Source organism: Cavia porcellus, unplaced genomic scaffold (assembly GCF_034190915.1).
Source record: "Cavia porcellus strain 051 isolate PalLab524CR breed Dunkin Hartley unplaced genomic scaffold, mCavPor4.1 scaffold_26, whole genome shotgun sequence".
Classification (NCBI taxonomy): domain Eukaryota; kingdom Metazoa; phylum Chordata; class Mammalia; order Rodentia; family Caviidae; genus Cavia; species Cavia porcellus.
Genome location: NW_026947509.1, coordinates 44013188 through 44035096, shown reverse-complemented (window position 1 = coordinate 44035096; position 21909 = coordinate 44013188). Strand labels below are relative to the sequence as shown.

Sequence of the window (21909 nt, the reverse complement as noted above, 5' to 3'; positions counted from 1 at the left end):
CATTTTGGGTATTACCATAATAACTTAATTAAATTTTCATTTAATACCTTTACCAACACCTAATTGCTTTTATAGTGAACATTTAATACTTTTATGATAAAATTTTAACTATAAAGGAAAAATAGTTATGTTCAGGAAAATAAAAAAGCTAATAATATGTCAAGAATATTCACATGGTCTGCTAAACACTTCTTTCTAGATGACTATAATTTCAATTTTAGAGCTACATTAAACCATTGGCTGTTTAAAGTCAATTAAAATGTGTGGAAATTCTATCTATCTATTTATCTATCTGGTTATGTAGATACAATCCACTAAACACTGTGCCATTTACAAATGTCTTTCAGATAGGATTAATTCAAAATATTTATTCAAAAAATTCTTTTAACCACTATTATGAGACAAGTACCATGTGCATTCTTATAAATGAACAGTAAACAGCTGGTGAAGAATTTAGTCTAGAACTAGAGTTCTTCTGTCTTTTAAAATCATAATTGATAGAGTTTTCAGCACAACTCAGCACATATGTGTGTGCATGTATTAGCTATGAAAAAATTCTCATCTAATTCCATATTTACCACTATCATGCCCTCTTATGTATGTATTCTATTTCAAAGTAATTTAGAAATGACAATAGTGACCAACTAATTGATTTCATGAACATCTAATAAGCCATGACACAGCTTGAAAAACTACCTTCTACAGCTGATCTTGGTTAGTAATTGGGACAGATGCCATGCACAAATGCTCAAATCCACAAAAAAGCAGCAGTCAGATTTAAAGAAAAGTATCATTATGGAACATATGCTAAAAGCCAATTTATATTTGTTTGGAAATTACAAAGGGCAATTGCTTAGATGTAGTAGCTGTCTTGGAGGCAGACTGCTTTAAATGCAGACACAGGGAAAGGCCAAACACACAAGGGGAAACTTCACAGGGATAAAAGGAAATCTATCTTATTAATTCTTGGTTAGTCTCTTTTTCCTATGCATTCACTTATCATTTTCTTCCTGTATAACTACTCCTAAATATCCCATTATATTTGAAATTATGTTTCCTGTCTGCCTTTCCCACCAGACACAAACTCCCTATTGACTTTGGAATCCTCAGAGTCAAGGAAATTTCTGGCACAAAGTTGTCACTGAATAAAGGTCTCAGGACTTAATAAATGAATGCACGATGAAGCACTTACAAATCTTGTTCTCTAGTCTTGGGGCCTACGTAACACAAGTGGAAATGGGTTTATTCTTATGCTAGGGTATAAATAGATTTTCTTCTCATTTTGGAGACAAAAATCTTCAAGAAAGCTAGAAAAGTCTTGAAAGTTCCTAAATGGGAAGGTACAGAAATTTTTGATAATTTCCACTTATGAACCAATTAAGGGGAGATTCTGAATGCTTGGAACAAAATGATAGTGTTCTCCCTCTTGCTTGTCACCTCTCTCCATCTCCATCATCATCATATGGTTAGGGATTAGATTTTATAATCTTATGTATCTGTGTCTTTTTGCAGAGAGGAGAAAGTTACTTTCTGAAATTGAGAAACATCAAAATAGTTGTGCAACTGCACATAAAACCACAAACTCCTAACCCCAATAGTACATTTCCCCATCACTGTTTTAAGTACTCTTTTAAAAGATTTCTTCCTGCCATCATTCATGTCAATTGTGAATTCCCTCTCTGGAATGCGAGTCTCTGGTTCCCTCACATACAGTACATTGCGCTGAAATGCTGCCTGACAGCTTAAACCTGGGAACTCACTGTGAAGGGAACTGCATGGAAAACAGGAAGCCTGGTCCACACTAACTAGGTGAGGAGTTTGGGGGACATAGCCAATACATAGAAAATTAAAATTAAAATGATTTGCCCTTTAGAAGTAATCTGGGACTCTGGCAATTAGTAATGATAGGAAAACAGCGCTGAAAAACGGAGGTGTCTCCTTGTGGTTTGGGGGTATCAGTGATTACAGAGCAGGGAGAAGACATCAGATCATGATCACAAATGTCTTTCTCATACAACACTTCCTATGGTTTCTTTGAAGGGAAAACTTCAGAACATTAGTATTTTACACACACACACACACACACACACACACACACACACACACCCTCAATCAGGCTTCCTTTCTTTGATGCTAAGTGCTGATGTTGCAATGAACACTTTTGTAGGAGTTCATAAATTGTTCATTATTTGCTGAAGAAATAAACCAACAAATGAATGAACGATTTTGGAGGACACGTTTCCCTCCATGCTTAGCTTAGCTACCGGGAGGATGGGCGCTGAGCGGGCCCAGGCGGAGAGAGACGACATGGTGGGAGCGGAAGCATCAAGGAGAGCTTCGTGCAGATACAGCTCACGCACTCCATCACTTTACCACAGCCTTATCTTGCAGGTAGAGAAGAAACCGTTTAATAGTTTGTAATAACAGTGTTACAGTCTTTTTTCTTAGATCGTTTACTTCCTGTCAGCCTTGCTGAAATTCGGGGGCATCAACCCTTGTGCAATCTCATAATCACGCTGAAAATTAGCGCTGTGACTTCCAGGCTTAGAACGCAGCACAGCAAGATTGAGGCGATCAGGAGGGCGGTAAAGTCACGGGCTCTGATTTACTCCTGATAGTGGTGTTCAGAAGCGGTCATTCTTGTGAAGGATGGTGATTTTGATACTGCCACAGTGACTAGTTTCATGTTTAGAGTTTTCTTGGACCGCGATGTCCTTCCTATCCATCCGGGAAGGCAGTTTTCTGTGGGTTTTCTTTTTCCCATCACCAGCCCAGCCACTGCTTAACAAGAACCAAATGCCACGGACTTTTAGAAGCCTCTGAGCCCAAACTCGCCTTCAACAGAAGGAACAAGACTGTCGCCGCTGCGAGCTGGTTGGTCAGCGAGCTGAGCCCCGCGTCCGGCCACAGGGTCTGCAAGCAGACAGGCCTGGCGTGGACTTCTCAGAGTAGTCAAGCTTAAGTGTTGCAAATATCGGTTAGCGGAGTTTCATGTCCTTTATGCCAAACATCTTCATTTTATAAATCTAGTGTTCAAAGTTTATTTTAAGACGTTTGAGCTCTGCTAAAATAAAAAAATGCCCAACTGATTTTGAACAGCTTTGAGAACGCTTAAGGAAATCTGGAATTCATAGGCGTTCTGCTATGGTTCCCCTATATTACATAAAATGGTCATTTCTCCCAGTGCAGGAGAAGAACAGAATGTTATTACTGCAGAAGTTGGAATTTGGAGTTTCAACCATGATCCAACATAAACGCTTGTGGTTTGGGGAAACTTAACTTACTTTAAATTCAACATCCTGGGCTGGAATTAATTGCTCATTAGAAGCAGAAAGGGTTCTTTTTCACTCTAATGGAAGTACAGTGCAGGGGTTTTTGGACATATTATGGAAAAATAATGTGACTCTGAACTTACTTTTTTTCTACTTTTTGGTATTTAGGTTTGGGTTTGGGCCAGAGATGGCTAACTTTTTTGATTGCAGCACAAAAAAGAATGATTTCACTTAGACTTCAAAAAAGAACTGATGAAAGCACACCAAACTTGGGTTTTGGTACAATATTATTGAAAAAATTGATAGTGATAATTAAAGAGTAGTTTACAAGAAGAAAATAATTTTTATAGTGCTTGTACATGAAAACTCAAGAATAGGAGAATATAAGAGATTCCTTTTCTTTTAGATATATGAGGTATCTAAAGAGCTACCACAGGAGTTCACCTTTTTTTCTCTTTCTACTGGGAATTAGTGCAGACTCGAATGGTGTAAGGTCTCAGAATGTCACCTTTCTCACCAGGAAGACAGGATGATATGTACCCACCTCACAGAATTATTGTCTGGAACCACTTACACAGCATAGAGCTGGCACTGGATACAGGATGACATTGTCATTAATGATCTGGTTGCAGTAAATATGGCTGTAGTAAAAGTTCTTGAGTAAATAATCTGTGTACACTCTCTTTGTATTTTACTGTCCTTTTATTTGGGCCCTTAACCGGACTCTGGCATTTCTTTGCTCCAGGGCTTTCAAAGAACTGAAAGCAGAAGCTGCTTGAAGTCAATTTGCTTCTGCTCTTTGATTTTAGCATAAACTCATTAAAGGGATTAGATGTGCCCCCAGGGTCAAGGATGAAAGAAGCGGACTTTGGTGGGGGGCATGTGTGTGGGGGAGAGGGAAATACATATTGACCTCTGGACCAGTGGAATTTGCCAAACCAAGGCTGACCACCAAGCCTGAGTGGTCACCTGAAAGGACAGTGGGTATTTAAGTGGTAACGGAAGGCCTCACACAATGCTGTAGAGTCTGCGATTGTGGAACAACCAGAGATTAAGGAGCTCCAATAAGGACTAAGATAGGACGGTTGTCAGGGCGATAGGACAAACAGCTTCTGAATGCCCCAGCATGTGCACCATTTAAATGCATTTACTGAATGCTTCCAACATACCAGCCACTGTTCTAAGTGCTTCACACATAATCATGCACATGTCAGCCCCGTGCTTCTGTGAGATGGAACATTCTCTCACTTTGAAAGGAGAAAGAAGATGGCCCAGATTTACCCAGTTATAAGTAGCGCAGTCTGTGATCTTTTGCAGTGTGCTAAAATGCTTTTCACATCTGCTGACTACTAAATAAGAATCTCCAGCTCGGGACATATGTGTCTTACGGAGAGCCACACAGGCAGGTGCCTGTCTGCAGGGCAGACTTGCAGCCAGGGCCGAGGAGGAACTGTGCCCCATCTTAATACAGGGCCTGGTCCCAAGGGCCATGGAGGGCAGATTCGGAAGCAAAAGGCTGCCTCTGGGAGAAGTGAGAATGAGTTTACTGGGAAATCATGGTCATTCAGTTGACATGGGTAGACGTTTCTCAGCAGAGGAGGTATGTGTGACCAAAGAATAGAAGAAAAAGTGTTTAGCATTGCTGGTCATTAGAGCAATGCAAATTAAAACAACACTAAGACTCCACTGTACTCCAGGAAGAATGGGCTCTCAAGAACTCAAAGGGTAACAAATGTTTATAAAGTTATGGGGAAAAAGAAAAACCCTTCTATATCGTTGGTGGAAATGTAATTCAGCATAACCATGCTGGAAATCAGTATGGAGAATCTTCAAAAAACTAAGACAGAAATTCTGTTTGACCTAGCTATTCCCCTTCTAGGGATCTTCTTGAAGTATTAAAGATTTCATATTATAGTACCATGGAGATATAGAGCAGAACAATTCATAATGGCTAACTCTTAGGAGCAGCTTGGATGTCCACCAACAGATGACTCGATAAAGAAAACTTACTAGTACACACCAATGGAGTACAGTTCTGCCATTAGGAAGGATAAATTTGAGTGGATGTACCTTGAGGCCATAAGGTAAACTGAAATAAACTGAAAACACAAGCTTCAATAACTATGTGGCTGCTCTTACATGAGAAAGCTGACATACAAATGATTTAAAGATCAAAATAAGGGGACTGATAGGAATCAGGGAGCTAGACCTTTTGCAGATGGGAAGGGAATTTAGAGCTGAAGTGAAAAGAATGAAGATGTGCTATGTAGTAAACCAATCCCAGGAGGGATGCACTCACTCTGTACTGCAAACATACACTAATAAGGAAAATCAGTGTCCTTGTCAGAACCAGGACAGCACCACAGAAGGCCACAGGGCGGTCTGCGGACGCTTGAGTTCCACACCAGAAGACAGAGGTGCTGGAGACGTGGCGGGCTGCTGGAGAGGCGACCAGGCACCAGGAATAAACCTGACAGTCCGGGACCCGGAGGACATTCCCTAGCTGCTTTCCTCCTCCATCCTCCTTGGCTTTCTGGCTCAGGTTCTCTGTGCCCCGAAACATTGCTGGGCAGACCTGCACTCTGAGAATGACTTTACTGGGGAGGAGAGGTAGACTGCGGTAGCCTTTTCAGGGAATGAGTGAGTTTGGATGGCATGCTGTGAAGGGCACCGAGGGCTCAGGGCACCTGGGAGACACACTTCAAGACGGCAGACAGAAAGGGCCTGCACAACATCTAGAAAGTGTGCCCAGGAGAGAGGGAGGCAAGGAAGTCTCTGACCTTCCCTACTTCACAAGGCTCCCTGCTCCGGCTCTGAGGTGATTTTCCCAAGTAGCTCAAGGGTTTAGGCTTTTAGTGGACTTTTGTAGGCTGGTTCAGACCCTAACAACAAATGATATTTTTTTCTGTAGGAAAATCCATTCCTAGCTCTCAACTGCCAACTTCTAAATGGGCTTCTGGCACTGAGTTTATTTCTATGTTGGGGATTGCCTATAAACATGCTGTCTCCCTTCAAAGTGATTTACGCTGCATTTAAAAGTTAGAGATTCACTCACATGTGGTATATTCCAGTCCCCTCATATAGCTTATATGTCAGTGTGGTCTTATAGAAGCCATGCTGAACTATGAGAGGGCTAAGTCACTATCAGCCCCCAATTTTTTTTCTACAAAATTCATTTTGATTTCTTCTCTCCTCAATTTCTAGTACTTCCTGAAATCTAAGTGAGCAAATTTTACCATTTCATGTGGCCTTTGATGTTTTACCAATAGAAGTTCAATCAAACTCCAGGCCTTTCAGGTTCAGAGACAGAGTGAGTGGGTTTTTTTCTTTTTCTTTTCTTTCCTCTCTGCTGCTTGCATTCTCGGGTCAGCAGTTTTAGGAACCTAGAGGGAACACGGATCAGCTGATGTGTCAGTGGAAGAGCTGCCCACGAAGCTGAGGGCACCTCCTCTGGGCAGGAGGTGTTACTGCTTGCGAGGGACAGCTTCGGGGAAGAGCCAGGAGGTCAAGGCTTGGTCCTTGTGGGTTCTGTTGGGAGGTGGTAGAATTTTGAGAGGTGGGACCTAGTGGAAGGGCATTAGGCCGTCAGGGGTGTACCCTTGACATAGACTGTGGCCCTCTGGCTCCTTCTTCTTCTCTTTTGCTTCCTGGCCACGCAGTAAGCAGTTCTGTTCCACTATTCAGTCCTTTTATGATATGCTGCCTCCTAAGGGGACCAATGGCTCATGGCCTGGAACCTCCAAAACATGTTACCCCAAATAACCCTTTTCTCTTTGTAAATTAATCACTTCAGGTGTTTTGTTACAGTGATAGAAAGCTGACATTTTGTCTCTGCATTCTTTACATCTGCCCATCTCTGCAAGCTTTTAATGAAAGAATGTGCTTGCCACCAAACAACCATGCACAAATATGTAGATAGAACAATTTTGCCTCAGAGACTGCCTTTAGTCCTTTCAAAGAATTATATGCTTCTCATGGGATGAATTCCCACATCTGAAGTGAGTCAAAAAAATCACTTCTCTATAAAAATCCAGAGGTGTGAGAGTTCCTCATGAATAGCTCAATAAACTCTTCTGGGTGTTTGAAATAGCTCAAAGACACTAGATCCAAAGGCAAAAATAAATTTTCTTTCCCTTTTCATCAGAGAATGGTAGCAAACTTGAGATTAATAATAGGTTTTTCTGACTATAAGTAGGAAAATACATGAATAGAAAGGGATTTTTCATCTTTTCTTAAAAATGTAAAAAGATGACAACGTTTATACATTTATTGGAATTCAAGGTTTTGGTAAACAGTTTGATTTCCTTGGGATCTTCCTGTGCATCCAGCCTTGAGTATGGAGTTTGGATGGGCGTGGCTCTGCTTTCTAGTTGCAGGGATGGTTTTGTGACTGAATTCCAGCTTAGTTCTAGTATGGGATTTTCTGTCTGGGAGAACTGGTGCAGAATGGTCCTGTGACCTGAGCAAAGTCAACCGAGTCATTGAGCTGCTCATGAAACATGTGTTCTATGACTTTCTCGGATCTACTAAAAGTGAGACTCTCTTCCCTCAGAGTCATTAGATGGAGCTGCCGATGGGTGTCTTGCTGGATCCCCAGAACACTGCCTTCAGACAATGTTGCAGAGCTGAGAGACAGACAGCTGTCTGGAGGAAGCTGATTCAAGTTCAGGTGGAGTTAGCTGTCTATGGACTTCTTTTATATGGACCAATGGGTCCCTTCTCTTGCTTAGGCTGGTGTGCTTAGGTTTCAGTTCTTAGCAAGGTAAGAGCCAATCAACTAATCAGAATTGTTCATCTGTGTCCTCAGTTTTTATCAGATTCCTTTTAGGAGTAAACAAAGCAAACACACAGAAGTATCAACTCAGGTGGGAGGCAAGTCGCGCACACACACCTGTATGTGTTTGGAAAATAACCTTTGGGTGGTTTTTGTCCTTTCTCGGTTGGGTGATTGTACGTTTGTCTTCAATTCTTTCTTCAGCTGGGTAGCATGATCTCAGGCTCCTGCTCTCCCTTCCCTTTGAGTGCAGTGGTCGCTGGGTTTATCTTTAACTGTGAGATCATCTACCAAGCAGGCTCCTTCAGGTTGGCTCCTCGACCATCTTCATAATCAGATGGATGAATCCTTCAAAGGTTTTCATTTATTTCTCTAACCATCTGCAGTCCACTCCTCTAACCATCTGCTCAGTCCAGCCACAGTCTACCTGAGTCATCCCCTTTCAGGACAAATGTGGCACCATGCTTTTAGGATAGTGTAAACTCGTGAACATGAGAGTATACAATTATTTCCTCCCACTTTTTCTATATCAAAGCAAACATCTTCTCTTCCTGATCCAGTGTCTACACACCTGCTGATAGGTAAGCACTTCCTTAATTTAGTGGAAAAGTTAAAAAGAGCCTGGGGAATAATGACACATGCTATGCAGGTCTTGCAAAAAAGCAACACTAAAGGTACTAATGTTTTTAATAAATTTCAGAGCTATCCCTTTTCTGAAATTACTTACAGGATGCTCATGTTTCTGTTAAATAAGCAGATAATCTTTATCTACTACTATGACTAATAATAAAAAAGCAGCCCATTGCCAGAGGACTGTGACAGTCTTAACAAGTTTTACAGAAAATAAAATACCAGCAGATAACAGGCATCATGTTTTCTTTGGCAAATATTAACACTTCACAGCTCGCATAGCTTACTTACTTAATTGGGCCTGTAACAACTCACCAGGGCATTTCACTTGCAGCCACTCAAACTCTCTACCTGTTCTTTACAGCTTCTCAGAGCGTGGATCGGAAAACAGCCACAAAACAGACTGGCTGAAAAGATTTTTAAGGCCTGAGGTCCATATTTACAAACCTTACAATCTGTGTGCATTCATCTATTTTAAAACAAATGAAGTGCATAAATCAGGAGCTTTCTTGGAAAAGAAAAACAAACAAACTAAAACTAAGACCACATTGCGAGAAAAAGAACAAAACGTGCGGGTGAAGCGAGTTCCACATTGTCTCTATAGCTTTCCAGTACCCTGGCCCCCACAAACTCTACTGCTCCCTCTGGTGCCTTTGGAATTCTCTAGGCAATGGCATTTGTCACATGGGCTGCTGTTCTATGCGGTTTTGGCTTACATGTCTGTATTCTTAGCTAGATTTTGTGTTCTTCTGAGGCAGAGATAATATCATACTCTTGTTCCCAGCAACAAGTCTACATTAAGCCTGAGCAAATACACATGTTACAGTTGAACAGGAGACAGAGAGAAAAAAGGCACAATGAAGAAAAGAAATGGTGAGAGAAGTCTTAGGCTCCGATCATTGAGTGTGTGCTGTCCTGGGAGAGCAGTGGAAACAGGGCAGCTGGGGAAGGCGTGGAAAGTCCAGCGAAGGCCAAGGACAGAACATTCTTTCCACTGAGCAGGCTGCCCGTAACAGATAGTCCTACATCCTAATCATCTACTGGCCAAACACTCAGGCTTTTTGAGAGCCTACTTTCATTCTCTCTGGTCTATTTTTATTTTTATTTTTTTTGGTACCGGGGATCGAACTCACAATCTTATGCTCACAAGGCAGGTGCCTATACTGCTGAGCCAAACCCCTATACCTCTGGTCTATTTTTAAACTAGTAAGAATATGCTTGGTCATCTATATCTGTAGGATCTACACAGAGGCAGAGTCAACCAACTGCTGACTAAAAATATTTGTAAAAGTTTTATCTTTATGAACCTGTACAGATCTTTTCTGCCGCTATGCTCTAAATAGTGCAGTATAACTGTTTCCATAGCGTTTACATGGATTAGGAGTTACAAATAATCCAGAAATGATTTAAAGTATATGGGTAGATTCCATACAAATACCTATTTTATTTGAGGATCCTGAGCACTACAGATTTTAGTATCTGCAGGGGTCTCCAGACCAACTCCTCCATCACCCAGTAACGAGGGAGAGGGGAGAACTGTAATAGTGAGGTGACTTTTTTCTCCTATTTTTCTTTTTGAGAGCTCAGAAGGTCTCCAGAACAGTCTCACTCTGGGGAACATCTGTCAGACCTCTTGACCTGAGTTACGAGACGGCAAGAATTTTAAGTTCACTCACGCATCCCTGCCGCTGTAGGGAGTTTAATTAGCAGACTGCCCTGTGTTCATATCTACTAAAGCAAGAGGAGTCAATGCCCTATTTTAAAGACTTACCTCAGAAACCTTGTTGAGCACCTGGAGAAGCATGGGGGCTTGCCCACCCTTCCCTTCCCAGCCGGTTGGTTTGACTTTAACAAGCATCCTTGGGACGCTGAAGACCGACCAGCCTCAACTAGTAGCTGCAGTGTCACGAGAGCTACTGTGGCACGGTGACTGGCAGGAATGACATGTTAACTTTCTAAATCTGCTTTCATAGATCTCCCCCAAAGTAGCAAGTCGATGGTGTAATTTTTCAGGTCTCTTCTAGACAAAAGAGAATAGTGTTTTCCTTGGTGTGGGGAGGTGGGGAAAGGATGCTACGAGTGCAGTCCCTGGTTTGGAATATCTCAGGCAGTCACCAAGAACATCATCTCTTCCTTTCCCAAGCATCTCTGAGAAGCTTCGGGTCCCAGTTGTCTGGGAAATATATCAGTTGCTTTTGGCAAAGCACAGAACACAAGAGAATGAGAAACACCAATGAAAATTAGAGACACTTCTTCACTGGTTGGATCTGCTTACACATTTGCCTGGCAGAAAAGAAGGATCACTAAAACAGGAAGCATACGAGAGAAGAGTTCATCCAACCCAGGTTTGGTGAGAGTCAGAGGCAACGTTCAGTATCTGGAAGGTAAAGCATCTTCATCCTTCTAGCTTGAATTAAAGAAATAATACAAACTAAGATCAAAATAGCAAGGACTGCTAGATCTAAAATGCCTTACTTATTTTGCTCATAGGGATTCACACTGATCTGTGCATGGAATGCTTTTCAGGGTGTCAGACACAGTGCTCTATTTTGGGGAATAATGGAAATAACTCTCCTTCATCATATCGCTGATTGGTTTTGTAAGAGAGCAGAACCTTGCCTAATGAGTTCTAGCATCTCTTGTCAAAGGCAGTAAACTGATCTTGATTGAGTTTAAAACAGAATGGTCACCTAATCTGCTACTCTGTGGAAATCTTTCCTTTTTGCTATGGAGACTCTAAGAGACAAGCTGTCCCAGCCTGTGCAGTCATTCTGTGCAATGCTGATACCTGTGATAAACCACTAAGTGGCGGCTTGCTCTGGTCGAGAGTGCTGGAACAATCTCCAAAGGGGCTGTTGCCACTTGCTTGGGAGTCACCGGTCTTCACCTTGAGCCTCTGCGCAGGAAAGAGCAGAGTCCTTGCAGGAGGAGCCCAGCCCTGCAGTTGCTCTGTCCGACAGAGCCGTCTCTTGATGCTGCCCTGTGATTTTCATGTCCTGGGTGACTCAGCCAGATGTGAAGACCAGCATGCATCTGCTTGGTCCCTGGACGCTGCTTACCCCACCCTGATCTTGTAAGCATAAATAGGAATGTGGAATCCAGGAGGAAAAACTGGCTCTCACGGGTGCTGCTATCTGCAGTGAGTACCAGGATGACAGAGTTCCTTACTTGGTTTTTAACACAGCACTACAAACTGGAGTAGAAAGCAGTAGTCATCAAAGAGGGCACATGAGAGGGAGTCGCACAGAGGACTCTGCTCTGATCATGTTCAGCTCTGCCCTAGTCTTGGCAGCATGGAGAACTGGTAATTGCTGCACCTTGGCCCTGTCAGGCGCCGTTCAGAGTGTCTGACAGGCAGATGTCATCTGCCACTTATGCACCTCTCCTGGACATTGCCAGGGACGACAGGGAGCAAAGCGTATTTTGTAAGTGCAGGCTTACCTTCTTGGGAAAGACAAAGAGAACACAAATCATTCTAGTCTGAGAAAACCCAGGGAATACATCTTCGGTGGTTACAATTATGTTTTCTGTTCCTTGTGTATTGAAAATTTGGCCAAATCTCCCCTTATCTCAAGACAAAGCAATGTTAGCATATTGGTAAGATTGGAGGAATGTGAGCTGCTCAGAGCTAACATACAAACAATTGGTATTTCTGAAAATAAGCCTTTAGACATTTGCTTCTACAAACTATATTCCAAAGGACACAGGGCCTATGTTGCAGTCTGTTAATGCTGGCCAAGTTGTCAGAGGCCAGAGGAGGGTAAAGACTTAGGCTCACTTAAGGTGGGCAAAGAATGTCTGTCTTTACAGTAGCTGCCATTTTCTCACATCCAAATCAGACGGCGTACACCCAAGTAAGTGCGAGGGCAGCTAGAAGGGACATGCATGTGGATTTAGGTAGGCAATGTTTGCGGGGGAAGACAGCTGTCATTTGGGTCATATCCATGTGCATAAACCCCAAGGAACCTCACCATAATATAATATGCATAGAATACAACTGACCATGTTGTTCTGTTTACAATGATTTCAGTAAGGAGGAATTCATGATGCAGATCAGGCATAGGCTTACCCAGTGAAGCTCATACTCAGAGGGTCTTGGTCTGCCTTCATCATCTTCATACAGAAGGAAGCCTTCCCTGCGGGCCTGGTAATACTCCTTTCGAAGCTTCTGGATGCGGTCGGAGCTTCCTCCCGCTGGGTGGCCACTATGGAACAGGACACACACAGTCACACAGTACATCAGCCTCGAGGTCACTGTTTGATCTTCCTATTAAAGGTGCTACCATCCAAATCCAAAAGATTTGATGATATCATTCAAATATGCTAGGAAAATAGTGAAATTAATAATTAAAATGAATAAAGATAGTGCTTACATGCATACTTTGCTCCAAGGTTCAAAATATCTGACTTGAGTGTAATCACTACCCTTGGAACGAGAAGGTAAGCTAAAGTCTTGACCTTTGAGGCAATTAAAATATCTGTTGTTTTCTTCTTAAAATCGTATAAATAGTTGGACTGAATTTTAATGGGAATGTTTTGTTTTCTCAAATAAGCGTCACCCACCATTAGGGACAAAGTCCCACTTCTTTGAATGTGGCTGGATGTGATGCTGACTGGCATATGGCAGTGTTCCTTCCTATGAGACTCATGCATCTTGGGAGTGAGACGGTAGGGCACATGTAATGGATAGGTGCAGTCAGGCTTAGGTGAAGAAAAAAAAAAGGCAAAAGCCATGCCAAACAGAGCATGGGCAGGACAGAGGAAGCTGGGTGATGGCTGTGAGTGCCTGCCTGTTGCTTGTCCTAGGCTCCCCTCTTCCCAGGACACACACTTCTCCAGTGATCTGTCTACCATCCCCATTGCTCAGCTGGGGCTTCCCTTTCAGCTTGGATTTCCATCATCATCACTTCAATGAGCCACCATCATGCATTCAGATCCAGGACTGGGAAGTAAGTGAATGGCACAGGCAGATCTGAACCATCATTCAGCTCCATAATGGACTTGCGGCACAGTTGAGCACCCTATTGTGTCAGCCCTTATGTTGAGACCAGGGAATGTTAAAACAAACCTCACAGGCTTTCCCTGCAAGAATTGCAATTGAGGAGGTGAGGAGTGAAAGGTACACAGAAGACTGTGGTCTATTCTGACTGTGCCATAACATAGATCAGCATGGGGTCCTGGGAGCACAAAGGACAAGGCCATGAGACATGGCCACAGAGGTGCTGCAGAGCAGATGGCACTGTAGAGCTGGGTGCTTGACAGCTGGACAAGAGAAGAGAGGAAGTTCCAGGAGGAGAGAAAGGCAAGACGAGTGACAGCCCCAAGAAAGCTTGTGCTTCAGGAAATGCAAGCTGGCTACTCTGGGTGCATGGGGGGTCCCCAACTTCTCCAGGCCCCCTCGCACACTGGATGATACACGCTCCCTTCCTTTGCAGAGGAAGGTGGAATAAAAGTGTCTGCTGGTGACTTTAATTTAGGGATGTTCACGATCTACACCACTAAATGACAAATGTATACCACTGGCAGATTTAGGTACTTACTTGGTACAGACATTGGTGTTTCATGAATGAGTGAGAATCCTGGCTCTAGTTGATAAGGGATGTGGAGTTGGGGGGACCTGGGACAGGCAGGGAGTGGCCCTGGTATGAAGAGCCTTACAGTCCCATTGTTCCTGACTACTACGTTTGGCTTTTCAGTTTTAAAAAGATACCCAAAAAAGATGCAGTATTGAAAAAGCAGTAGAAAATGATCATCTGTTTTGTTAAAGTTATTTAAAATTATGTCTGCATGATTTCTCTAATATGATAAATCAAAAGTATAAAGTAAAATGGAGGAGAGATGGCAGGAAATGAAGAGGCAGACTTTCTGGGGATGGGGAAGGGGCCATGCTGGGAGCAATGAAGGTGGAGAAAGACCAAGATACGTTCAGTGTGTGCATCAAGTCCCCGGCAGGGATGTCCTCCAGACCACACTGATGCACACTGGTACAGAGAGAAGGGTTGAGGAGGCCTGCTTTCGAGGACAAGCACACTTCCTGGGTGCGATGCTCATCACAGATGGCAGATGTGTGTCCCTGCCCTGAGGTCTCAGAGCTGCTGGGGGATCTAGTGCATTCACAGACCTGTGGCTGCCATTTTTGATTAAGAAAATATAAACTCTTCAGGGCTATGTGGCTTTTTTCCTTCAGTGTGGATTTAAAAATTTCCAGATAGTTCCAGTTCAAGTTTCTTTTGAGTACTGGAGGAAGATGTTGCTAAGATGCCAAGCCCCTCGGAAGCACCACAGACGGGAAGGTAGTGCAGTGGGTCCTGGTCCTCCTGGGCTCCCGAGGCATCAGGCAGGACCGGGATGTCTCTGGATCCCATACCCAGGTTGCTGCCTTCACAGAACGCAGGCTCTGTGCTCAAACCCGCCAGATGAGTTCAATCAACACAGTGCAAACACCGCATACGTAATCTATTACTTTACCCGCAAGAAACCGAAGCATTGGATTCAAGTAGAGTGAAATCATCACTAATAAAAGGGAAAAAGGAAAGAATGAAAAAAAGAAACCAAGAAGGCACTGTTTCTTTAAAAAACCAACACTAAGATTTTCCTCTATTTGTGGTGAGAAAAAAAATCATATTCAGACTGTAAACTATTCTCCCATATGCCTATAAATATATAAATTTAAAAGTATGAGTCTGATCAGATTGCCATTCTCAAACAAGGGAATGGGGCAAGAATACAAAATCAGTTATTCCTGATTAAAAAATTCCCCAATAGCTCACAGAAACCTGGTTAGAAACCCAGAGAAGAAATTTGGCCCCAGTGGAAAAACAAAAACAACTTTAAAAAATGTCACAGAGAATCTTGGTACAGAACACACTGTATTTTTTCACTGCATGAATATTTTAAAGGCAAAATGGAAGACTGTGCAAACTTTCTTATCATAGCTTGGGACTAGATCTCAGTATCATCTCTCCTTGTTTCTTTTCAACCCTAATTCTACTTCTAATAACTTCATAATATTTTTTCCAAGCAGGTGGTTAATATAGTACAATTAAGAATAGCAAATTTTTGATGACCTATTGTCCTGTTTTGAAGTTCTATACCGCTTTCACTGTTTTGTATCATTAGGTTTTATTCTCCTTTTTAAAAATCTGCTGGAGTTGTCAACCTCTAACATGATATATATAAAATTGGCTTTGTTAGTTTCCCTCACTAGAATATAAACTCCATGTAAGTGGAACTTTTTTGATTTTGGGTTGTTTAAACTTGATATGTCACGTTAAAAAAACACTCAGCATATATAGGGGGTGCTTAATAAGTGGGTTTTGGAATGAATGGATTTGGTAAAAAAAAAAAAAAGAATAGCAAATTTTGATTTCAGTTTTCAGCTCTTCTCAGTGAATAATATACATATGTTTACCACCAAGTTGATAAAAGTGACATATACTATTATTGTAATCAAAGAAACTAAAAAGTTCAGTTCTGTGCTGAGGATGTATAAATTTAGTGCTTTGATGGGGACATACAAGCACTCTGTAATAATAAATCATCATCATGATAAATCATAATATAATTTATAGAACACTTACACAGCAAGTGCAATGCTAAGAACATTTACTCCATTTTCTACCTAGAGCAGACATCACTAATCAATTACAGCACTATTTCCCAATAATTTCAGACATAGACTTAGAATCCATTTCAACCCAGAACTTCAGAAAATCACTACTAACCTACGGGAGCTGGCATTTGAGTTTAATTTATTTAATATCCTGTAGTAGATGCCATAGATACTAAAACACTATTGATCCAGGTGTGATGGTGCACACCTGCAACTGGAGTACTGTGGGAATCTGGGGCAAGAGGATCACAAGTTGAAACCCAGCCCATGCAACTCAGGTACTTATTGAACCTGTCTCAAAAGTAAAAAATAAAAATAAAATCAGTCTGGGGATGTAGCTCAGTTTGAAGGCCCTGGGTTAAATCCTCAAACACATACACACATCCAAATACTATATGAGGTTCACTGCTAGCACCTGATTCACAAGACTAGCCTGACTTTAGACTCCTCTTTGCACTATAACTTACCATCTTCCAATCTCTTTCTCTTTGTCCATCTTATTTATATTTTAGACACTGAGCTCTCTGGCATCAAATGAACCATATGGAAACTGAGGACAGCCTACTTTCTGAGGATTCTGGTTTCCATCATCTATGGGTTTTCCTAGCTTTATAGAACTTTGCCAGTACGATTCTAGGGAATCTTTTGTCTGATAGCTTCAGAAGTGACATAAAATTGTGATGTAACTCAGATACTCTTGGAACCACATAAAACCTATCAAAGAATCAATAACTGTCTCACCAAGATGAACATGCTGAAATTTTATATTATTTCAAGCAGTATAACAAAACATTTATACTGTATTTCTTGTCAACTACACAACCTATATGTTTAAAGGCAAATACATAGTTAAACAAGCCCTTCTTGGAGCACTGCAGAGCTGGAAGGAACTGAAATTGTAACAGAATTCAGAAACCATGTTGTTATCGCATAACCACCTACAGCCATCAATGACTAGCCACCAGATGCGATCAGCTCCACACTAAAGTATCATCTGCTTCTTTGGAATTTCACCTTTACTTTAATTCTTCCTAGTTCATAATTTCCTCAGTTATGGTAGTTATTAAAGTGAGTGTTCATTTGTGCATAGCCTAGTCTCCCCTACTGCTGCTGCAGGCTGGAGAAATAAATAACAATTATTGAGCTTCTGTGATGTTCTAGCTACCGTATTTGCACTCTACATATTTCATCTCATTGAATCTTGGAAGCTGTGAGGGTGATGTTGCTGTTGACCTTTCAGACACAAACACTCTGAGGCTCACAGAAGTGAAGCCACACCTGGCGAATGGTGGCCCTGGGTTTTTGTGCCTACAAAGCCAGAGCTGTTTCTCCCATATCATGTTGCCTTGCAAGAAGGCATTAAAATGCAGCAGGCATTTTGTAGCAGCAGTTCACAGACATTTCAAGGCAGAAGGAAGTTAGCAGAACACATTTATAGCTATACCTTTTGATATTCTTTTATTTGCACAGATTTTTGCAATAAAAAACAGAAATAAAAGTAACTAAAGTAATCGAAATACAAGCAATGAAGTCTGTGTTCATTAAAAACTGATGCTGGAGCAATGGCAGACTGACATTCCTGGACAATTAATATTACATTTCTAACAGGTTTTTGTAAGAAACTGGTATAAAACTGAATGGGCTGCAAAAGAGAATCAACATATGACAAAGATTCCACATCAAAGACAAATAGTCTCCGGATCAGGAGTGGGGCTGAGAGGCAGCCAGGGCTGCTGCTGGGAGAGTTCACGGTGTGTAAGAACAGTCACTAGCGCCTGCACTCGGCCACTACTGAATTAGTGAATTATCTGGGATAACTGGGTTTGCATGTGTGAATGGTTGTGTTTGCAAACGCACACACTTGAATGATGATGAAACTGAACATGGTGAACGCCAAGCAGGTTTCCTAAAGACATGTAGCTCTTCACTCATGAAGATGTTCACCGCTCACGAGCCCGATCATTTGAAGTACCACCCTGGCATACAAGGTGGAAGATGTGCCTAACAAACGATGTGCCTAAGTCTTTGTAGAATGGAATTGATAGGTTTTTTTCTTTGGCACAGTAGAAAAGCAAGAGCAAAGAAAGAAAAACAAAACCAAAACAAAACAAAACAAAACAAAACAAAACAAAACAAAAAACACAAAAAGGTCTGTATTGCAGACATGGGAAGCCAGAAGTAGAGTGCAAATCCCCTTGGGGTAGACAAAGAAACTTCGAGCTTTTATTCTCAGTTTGACAGGGGGTGGGCCCAGTGGCATTTTTTTTTTTTTTTTTGGTCTTTTTTTGTCTTTTATCGGCACTAGGGATCGAACTCTCCACTGCTTGCTTGCAAGGAAGGTGCTTATGCCGCTGAGCTAAATCCCCAGCCCCTCTGAGCTCCGAGTGGCGTTTTGACAGTTCAGTGGGGCAATGTTGACGCAAGTGCAAAAAGCTGGGAGTTAAATTTTCGGTTTTGCAAGAAGAACGCGGAAGTCAGTGGTGAAAGGCGCTGCTGTCTGGTGTCATATTTGGCCGGTCTCATGTTGAGGCTTCAAAGGGGTGGACTGATCAGGAACCTTAAGAGAAATATTCCTATCTGGATTCCCAGAGAGACGATAATCTTTACGAAGTCACCGAATTACACTGTTTATATAAGATGTGTACCTGTCAACAATAATTCCAAGTATAGGGAAGCTGTTTTTAGTGTTTGACAGATTTTTATCACTTTGAGGTAAAGCATTATTTTGATGCTGTAAGTAGTTTTCCCCCCTTTCTTCTCTCTGCCCCCCAGGAGAAGAGTTGTTTTCATTTTGTTCTTTCTTTCATTGCATTGAAGCAGCTAAAAATCACCATAGCTATAAAATTAAAATTTAGCATCATCATAGCTAAATTTTTTCTAAAAGGATTATTTTTTCTCAAGAGAGAACCAGGGCTCTCAAAACATCTGATATTCTGTGACATTTACATTCTTTTTTTTTTTTTTTTTTTTGTCTTTTTCCTTGCATTCTTAATGGCATGAATAAAATGTAACTGACTTATTTTGCTATTACTTTAAGCCCCCCCCCCCCCACTGATTTTCTAGAAAACAATGCTAAATGAAAACAGTCCTGGGTATGATTGTTATCATTTTCAGTTGGCGATAAAATTTCGACCAAATAAAAACTTTGTAAGATTCTTATACACATGCGTGAATGTTAATTCAAAAAGATTTAAAATGTGTGGAAACCAAGATCCAATAGCACTTACACACCTTGTAGATATCACAGCCCATAGAGCAAATACATTTAAATAGTGTAGGCGTGCACACCAACATGTATACTAAAGGGACTCAGAAGTGATTGCTTTTAAGGAATTTAATTCTATAGCCTCCTTTAATGATAATTTAGTGCCAAATAGCTCTGAAAACTGTCCAGTATCAATATCAGTGAAAACTGTGATTATTCTCTACCTTGCAAATCCTCTGGCTTCCAAAGAATACCTAGTTCCGCAAAGATGCATTTATAAATAAGATTTTTTGTTGGTGAGGCCAGTGACCTTTGGGACCTGACACTGACTACCTGTGCACATTTTGGGATCTTTTTTCTAATTTCTTCCCAAGTTCACACTAATTAGCTATGATGGTGTTTCAAATTTTTAATTATTTTCACAAAACTAGCTTCCTGACTAAGAACATGCCTTTGCTCATATGAATATTTAATTTCTAGTTTATTTAACTGCTAGATATTCAATTGCTTACTGTGAATGTCTTTAAATTCTTATATTAAAAGTTAATGCCTATATTAAAAATGAAGGTTTAATTCCAGCATTCTGGGGGGCTGAAGTAGGAGTATCACAAGTCTGAGACTAGCCTGGTTAACTAGGTCAGACCATCTTGAAATTTAAAAAAATAAAAAAGGGATAGAGGGCTGGGGATATGGTTCTTTGAGAAAGCACCAGTTTCAATCCCCAGTATTGAAAAAAAAATGAGTTTACAGAAAGAGTGACTAATATTATTAATAGTCAAAAAGGAATCACAACTAAAATTTCCTTTGCTTTCTGGTCAATTATTTTTGATCTCTGATATCTTAACAGGTAAGAGAACTTACGTATATTTTAAGAGAATATTTAATATCCTATAACAAACTGGTGGTAAAATCTGAGAATAAACTACCCACTATGCTAATCCATAACTTTGAAAAGTACGTAATTGTATAAGAGCTTAACAAACATACTCCTCCAGGCTCTCCTGGGGAAGTTGACATGCAAGTCAGGGTGACAGGGAGGAAAGACCCACAAGGCCCAGGAACACAGCAGCTCTGGCTTGAACCCCGCCTGGGCCCCCCACTCCCCTCCCCAAGCCACAGATACAGTCTGTGGCACTCTGACCTGCATACAGGATTCTGATGATGTACCCCGACCCTGACTTTGACATAGCAACCTGAGTCTAACCTTTGTCTCCTGCCCTCAGCATCTGCTGCATTTGAGACGCTTGTGTTGGTATTTCCATCCCTGGCTTGGTGAACTGATTCTCTGGCTCTTATAGCTTGAAACTGTTTTGGAAATTTAACCCCCAGACTAGACCTTGACCCCAGTGGATTCACAAGCCAGAGTGGTGGAGCATAAAGAAATAAAAGCCCCCTTTCCCCTGGCACCTTTGATTGTATAATGGTAAGCAGTTCTCCTCACACTGGGAGCCATGGCTACCATTTACGTTGAAAGTAATCTCATTGATCCATGAAGGGCAACTTTCTCCTGCTGGATTGATTGCTGCGACTGAGAATCGTCACTAGATCAATGTCATCTCTTCTGATAAAAGGCACTGCTCTCCCTTTACTCTTTGTCACTCGAGGTGATGTGAGGCTGCTCTCTAATCAGAGCATTCTGCCTCTCATCTCCACTCCTGGCAAAGGCAGACACTCCTTAGACATGATGCTGAGAGTGTTTCTCACAATTCAACAACACACCTTATTTTTCCCAGCTTTAGTTCACTTTCATAAGCTTAAAGCAAATAAATGCATTATTTTGATACTGTGCAATGACTTATTGGTTGTGTTCAAATTTCAGAAGTCATAAAACACCCTTTTGAGTTATGGATATTTTGAATGGTGTTCAGATACATTTCCATACATAGGGTAATATTTTTGAACCTTAAGTATTTTGCACAAACACTCAAAACTTCAAAGATGTAAGTATGTGATGCATATTGTCTGAAGGCATTTTGCCAGTGTTATGAACAATATAAAGTATGTGGGGTCACAGAAGGAATGTATCGAGTGATTCATATGGTAATTCTTATTTCTTAAAGAAGAAATATTTAAAAATATAGTTGAAAAATTCACACTGAATAGCAGTAAAACTGTCCCTCCATTCTTCTTTTACAGCTTTGCCAAGTATACATACACGGATGCAAAGAAAAACATAGATTTGGATCGGTGTGGAGCTGTGATTCACTGCATCTTCTACAAGGGATGATGAATGAACTTTGCCCCGAGTTGCAGTTCTTGTGAACACAGCTATCCTTGCATGGCAGAAGTAGAGTGACACTGCATTGGAACTGACAAAACAGGGACTTGGATAATTTAAATAGCGACAGTGTTTCCATGAGCCATTCCATTGTGTGAATATATCCATGTGCCCCGGAGAAAAGTGGACTTGGATTTC

General features: G+C 41.3%; 1 protein-coding gene across 4 annotated transcripts in view; it reads right to left on the bottom strand.

The window, feature by feature from the left end:
- Pard3b (par-3 family cell polarity regulator beta) overlaps positions 1–21909 on the bottom strand; it is a 990158-nt gene that overhangs the window by 88982 nt on the left and 879267 nt on the right. For all 4 annotated transcript variants that reach the window (XM_063236623.1, XM_063236624.1, XM_063236625.1 and 1 more), the window contains one exon: positions 12746–12881. In XM_063236623.1, the coding sequence (XP_063092693.1) occupies positions 12746–12881 (136 nt within the window). The remainder of the gene's footprint in view (positions 1–12745; positions 12882–21909) is intronic.